Source organism: Dicentrarchus labrax, unplaced genomic scaffold (assembly GCF_905237075.1).
Source record: "Dicentrarchus labrax unplaced genomic scaffold, dlabrax2021, whole genome shotgun sequence".
Taxonomy (NCBI): Eukaryota; Metazoa; Chordata; class Actinopteri; family Moronidae; genus Dicentrarchus; species Dicentrarchus labrax.
Window position 1 is genome coordinate 20,210,987 of NW_026136722.1, and position 6,638 is coordinate 20,217,624.

At 37.8% G+C, this 6,638-nt stretch overlaps 1 protein-coding gene across 1 annotated transcript; it reads right to left on the reverse strand.

Annotated features, from left to right (window-relative positions):
* Positions 1-1,478: 1,478 nt before the first annotated feature.
* LOC127356491 (GTPase IMAP family member 4-like) lies at positions 1,479-4,145 on the reverse strand. The gene is made up of 2 exons (XM_051388264.1): positions 4,048-4,145; positions 1,479-2,660 (listed from the first exon to the last, which is right to left on the reverse strand). Exons 1-2 carry the CDS (start codon positions 4,070-4,072, stop codon positions 1,870-1,872), a joined length of 816 nt encoding a protein of 271 aa, XP_051244224.1. The 5' UTR covers positions 4,073-4,145; the 3' UTR covers positions 1,479-1,869.
* Positions 4,146-6,638: the final 2,493 nt, after the last annotated feature.

A 6,638-nucleotide genomic window follows, 5' to 3' on the forward strand; every position in this document is an offset into this window, starting at 1 on the left:
TGCAGCATATAGATGTTGTGTCTTGTCAAATGTGTTAAGTGTTTTCATGTTAGTCCTTCCTGTTTTATTTTGTAGTCACCTTTTCCCTCACTGATCAACCCTGACTTCCTCCCTTTGTGTGTTTTCCCGCCTTTGTAATTGTCTGCCCCACCGCTGATTGCTTTCACCTGTTTCCACTCTCACTAGGTATAAATAGTCCTTGTCTCCCTTTTGTCTTTGTCAGTTCGTCTTGTTCCTCGTCAGTGAGTATTGTCAAGCCTTGTAATTCAGAGTCCATGTTTTTTCCCTGTACCTATCGACGTTAGACTTTTTGTTTGTATTTTTGAAATCCTCGTAGAGAGCGACTTTTGTTGAGAAAATAAATATATATTTTTTCCAACTTGGTCTGTGGCTGAGTTGTGCATTTGGGACCACCTGTATAGTGTCAGAGGTTGTGACAATTGATCAGTAAAATATTCAATTTGAGCTACATCCTCGTTGGTCATCATTTGAAGCTTCCACTACACAACAACTTGTGTCTTGCCCTTTTTTTATTTTTGCTAACACTTTAATCCTCTTGATAACTAGTGCTGGCACTACACAAGTAAAACAGATTTTTAAAAAATGGAATTAAAATCCACATTTAAGGAAGTGACACTCAAGTTATGTAATGCTATTACCCTGTATGGATTTTCCAAATATTAAATTAACTAGTAGACCTCACAAATAAAATATGGACAAACAAAAACTAAGAAACACTACACTGGTGGGTGAAGGGTGAATTAAGTAGGGCTGCCCCCTAATAGTTGACTTACCTGCGTTCAGGAGCTGCGACTGAAGTTTCAGAGGATTGTTGCAACATGGACCTTTCCTCTTATAACAGGAAGTCTCTTACCACTGCACTGCTGCATATACTAACTGTACTAGCTGCTATTAGCTAGTCAGCGGCCCTATTGGCTGCCTGCACCTGGACTGGGAGCTGGAAGGACGCCAGCTGATGTCCAGCAGCTCCGACCAGGACTCTGACTCTGGGGATGACAACATGGTGGGTTCAGGCAGTGAAAGGAGAGAGCAAGTGTCGGGCGTGTGTTTGGTGACCGCTCAGGGGACACTATCAATCATTTTCAGAAGGTCCCATCTACATGGTTCTTGTAACCTTTGGACACTTGGTCTATTTGTCTCGACTTTGCCAGAAGAAGATAATACAGGAAGAAAGCTCAAGTTAGAAGTCAGTGACTCAGTTTGTGTTTGTGTTGATGCAGTCTGGTTGTTGCTCAGTTTCACTGCTGATGACTAAATTGTGACGTTACAGCTCAAAATAAATAACGGTAATTATTGCCTGTTAAATACAGTTCAGTGAACTTAAATATAATTTGATGTCATGAAGTGTAAATGCGTTGCACAATAATGGGAATCATACTGATTGATTAGACAAACTTTAATGTATTTGTATGATTTAACATAAAATACCAGGGATGCACAGAATTAAAATTGTCCCTGGATTTTTAATTCAGACAATAAAAAATGTAATCAGTGATACAACCAACACCACATATAAAAGCAAATAAATGAAGATGTCAATAGTTCTTCAGGATAACTGTATAACACAGAGCTAAAATTATCTATAAACAATATAATTTCAGGGCTATCAAAGCCTTTACAGATCAATTCAATTTGTTACAATGTCACACTGTCAATTATTCACTCAAACAATAATGTTGAATAATGTTCCATGTATCAACTGTCTACAAACGATGAATAAAGTATTTACACGTGTTCTGCATTTAAAAAACAATGTATTGTTTAAGATTCTTTCTGTTTAAAATAAAATGTACACCCTTTCACCACTGTTCTGTTTTTAAGGACTTTGATGATCTCTGACTAATCAGATTAGATACCTTCGGTTGGCATGAGTTCAGTCACCTTGTTTATGATAATATCAAGGAAACGTTTCACACCTGGATATTCTTTTTCTATGTTATCTAGACCCTCAGCGATTTTGGTCTCCAAATATTCAAATACTGCCATGCGATTACTTTTGATGTTTTTTATCTCAGGTTCTTTCATTACTTCTGTTAAGGCAGCCAAAGCTTCTTCAAACATTTCATTGCTGTAGCAGCCTCCATTTTCCTTGACCATGTTGTCGATCTTCTCCAGTAGGCCGGCAGCTTGGGACTCCTTATCCTCGCTTTTATTGTTGAAGGCATGATATGCCTTACAGGACTCCTTGATGAACTTTTCAAGAACATCGTTGTTTTTAATGAAGTCCTGAACATTACCATCACTACCATAATCGGTGAACAGGACAATAGTATGCTTTGCTGCATTTTGGAAGAGTTGCTCAAATTTTTTTAACACTTCTTTATCTTCTGTAAAGAAGTCACCTGTCTTTAGCACCAATATGAACACATGAGGACCGGGGGTTAATGATAAAATGCATTGTTGCATCTCTTTCTGCAGATCTTTCTGATTTTTGTGTGTATGAAACCGACCTGGAGTATCAACAACAACCAGTGTCTTTCCATCAATCTCTCTGGTCTTAATCTCACACTTTCCTGTCACAGATTCAGCAGACAGTTTAGACTTGAACTCATCCCTCCCAAGGATGGTGTTTCCTGACGCACTTTTCCCAACTCCAGTCCTTCCCAAGAGCACAATCCTCACCTCTGGCTCCTTTGAATCTGTTGGAAAATTTTAAACAGACATAACTGATATTATAAAAAAGTTGTAACAGCAATGAGCACACACACACACACACACACACACACTTATCTAAGTTTGAAATTGAAGTGTACAATGCAATGCCAGTCAGTGATAGGAATGGCGTAAACAAATAATTTCTCTTTTGTCAGGCTCATCATGATATTTAAACCAGAATTGGCACAGCCTCAATTCAAACAGCTGTCTTTAACCAGTAAAAAAGAATTTTGACTTAAAACTATAACCAATTACAATAACTATGAATAATTAGTTTTTATTTGACTATTGCAATCCACACTCTGTCAGCACTCTGTCAGTACTATTGTCAGCATTGTCAGTCATAACTAACTTTAACTTATATGACACGTAGTATACAAATAATGTTTGATTAATTGATCGAATACTAATACAATTTCAAAGGTATATTTTAGAATTTCCCAGTGACATTACAAATAGTGCTAAGAAATGTGTCATGTGGTTTGCTAAGTGCTTGTTAGAAATAATCCAAGCAGGCAGTTAAGTTTCCTGATGTAAAATAAACATTACAGCCTTACAGGGGCACTAATGTGGATATAGACTTTATTTCTTGTTATTTTAGATAAGTAAAGTAAAAGCACCTTGTTCATGTCATATTTTTCTATATGCTGATGAAACTGCTTTCTTATGTCTCATAATTGTAGTTACAATTCTGTCCCTTGATCATTAACATAAAAAGATGAAGACAGTCTTTACCTCTGTAGAGCTAAATCCATTGTCTTTAGAAATAAACGTCTTTACATCATTAGTTAACTGTTTGTTGTGCAAAATTGTCAGTCATCAAAATAATGAAGGAAGTCATCAGTAAAATCAGTTCTGAATAAAAGTACTGCAAATGTTATTTTTTGATTTTGATGTGTCTAAAAAGCTTCATCACAGTCCAAATATCAAATAGTTAACATTGTTTTAATTTACTTTGTGACAGGAATTTCTTAGTCGGATTGTAAAAGGTGAAGTTGTTAAATATATTAACTCGTCAAGAAAAAAAAAGGATTTATACAAATGCTTAAAATGATTAATAAAATATAACACCAGATATCATGTAATTTTGCAAACATGAATCTATTTTATAAATATAAGAACTAAAATATTAACATGTGAATGAATGTGAACTGAATGTGAATATTATTGAATACAAGAAAAAGGGTCTGTAAAGCCTTTTTTTTACTAAGAAATAAAGTAGTTGTAGAAGAAGTGGGTGGTCAGTAAAATAAATAAAAGTGAAATGTCACGATTTAAAGGACTTTGTTTAAAACATCAGTGATGTTAATGACACATGAAAATTGCTCTGCAGGTTTGTCAAACTGAGTACAATATATGAAATATACTTACGAGGCTGAAGATATTTGCTGGCCATCTTTGTCTTGTAAAAGCAGTTGATCTGTGATGTCTTGTTGCTGTTGATGTCTTGATGCTGTTGATGTCTTGATGCTGTTGATGTCTTGTTGGTGAATAGTTGGTCATTTCATCCTTATATATTATAAAGTCTGTGTAGTTCCCTCCCCTCAAACATGTCATCTGTTACCTAGCCAGTTTGAGGAGAGAAGGCACAGAGAGCCAACCAGTCACAGATCAGAAATCAAAATGTAGCTTCAAGCAGCAAATCAGAGACCAAAGAAAACGGCATCAAACTAAATACATTTTCTGTTGGGTTTGACAGTTAGTTTACTAGTTCTATTTGTTTTTATGTTTGGATTGTTTTACATGTAACTATTCACATGTGGTATGTGTGCTGTGGCATTTATTTCCTGTAGACCTATGCATTATCCAGGCATAATACCTGAGGTACCTGGTAAATGGAATGGAAGATGTCTTGGGTTGGAAAAGGGACATTTTAAGAATTTTCCAGGAGGGCCAACCTGGAGTGTTTAATCAATGTCCTTTTTAACACTGATGTAGAAGGTGCTTATGATTGTTGTGTGCATCAGCATCACCGAAGAGAAAGTGACAGATGGAAAAATTGATTGGCTTATCTTGACCTGTCAGCCCCTTTCTAAGTTCCCAGCACAGAGCAAGATGATTTTTGGTGCCCAAATCAGGGGAGATTTTTGACAACAGCTGAATATGCCATCAGTTATAGGTCCAGTCTGTAACATTTAGGAGGACCTTTTGTCAGAAATGGAATATACACTGTTGCCCATAAAGTTATATATAAAATATCTTGATATTCCTATTTATGCACATCAGTAATCACCTTTGACCAGGTGCAATGATTACATACTTAGTCCCAGTTACCCAGGTGAAACTAATTCAATTCAAATGATTGTTTGGCACAATAAAAGGCAAAACATTCGCTGTGTTGTCCTTTTCCTGCTTAGAGTCTGTATGCAGTAAGTCCACGTTTTCAGAATTGGATGTATAATTTTCAACCAGATTTGACACAGAAGTTCTCTAGGTTATGCCTATATGGCAATAAGCCAAAGAGTGTTTGCACGAACACACACAAGCCAAAATTGCTGATTTCCTTGGAATATCACAGAGTGTGGTCTGTAAAATCATCGAGAGGAGGGTCATTTGACGCCACGGAAATCTCCAGGACGACCACGACTGACTACCAGTCGGTATGATCAGCAACTGCTTAATCTGTGCCATAAAAATAGGAAAATGCCAGCAAGCTGCCTTGTGGAGAAGACGCAATGGAATCAATGTTTCCCGCCAAACTATAAATCGAAGATAGCTTCAGCATGGTTACCAAGCACGACAAATGACCAAGTGTCCAAACCTAACTGTTTAACACAGAGTTGCTCAACTTCGCTGGGTTAGGGAGCACAGAAGATTAGAGCTTCGGCACTGGCAACATGTTGTCTTTATGGATGAGAGCCGCTATATCCTTCACCGTATAGAAGGAAGACAAAGGGTGCGGCGATTAGGTGGTGCGAACCTCCACGATGACTGCATCCAGGAAACCACTCAAGGAGGTGGCAGCTCAGTGATGGTATGGGCCGGTATTCATTATGGAGGAAAAACGCCATTGGTGGTGCTGGATGGAAATGTCAACGCCGTTGTGAACCGGGACATCCTGGAGAACCATTGCCTTCCACATGCAAGAAGGGTCTATGGGAACAACTTTAGGCTGCAAGACGACAACGCAATAGGGCAGCTGTAGTGAGTGGATTTCTTGATGCAGAGGGGGTGCAGCAGATGCCATGGCCTGCTTGCTCACCTGATATGATCCCTATCAAGCATTGCTGGGATGCCTTAGACCGAGCCCTTAATGAGAGGGACAATATTCCTCAGAGTCTACAGGAATTAGCCCTGGATCTGTCAGAATTGTGGGATGCCCTGCCCAGTGACGGCATCAACTAGCTTGTGGACAGTATGCCATGACGTCTTAATGCATTGATCCGTGCCAGGGGTGGCCATTCTTAATATTAGGGACTGAGTGACATTTGAAAGAGTAATATTGGACATTCTTATGCATGAAATCCCCTCAAATGTGTTTCCTGTTAAATTGATCAAGGTTGAAAAATTTAAAAAAAGCCCTTTATCCTTTTGTTCAATACCCCAAATTTTGTTTAAGCCCGAATACACAGTTTGCAAAGGTTAATTGTGGTTTAATTTTCACTGTGATATGTTTGGAAGAGATTGATAAATAAAGTTTTGAAAAGATATACACTTTATCAAGAATAAATCACATTGTCACAACCATTTCATAAGAAGAGGTAAAAAAATCTTTTATTCCAACTTTATGGGCAACAATGTAATATTTATTGGTATGTTTTCATTAGTGTATAATCACCTGAAAATAAGAATCTTTGCATCCATGGAGTTTGCCATGTTGAATTGCCTAGACAGTAGCCTAGAACAGACAAACCAAACAGATAGAGCCACTAGAGTTTACACCACACTTAAAGGTGAAGCTTTTACCCCAAGGACCCAAGGGATTGATGAATCATAGTGCAGATAACAGCTGTCATTATACG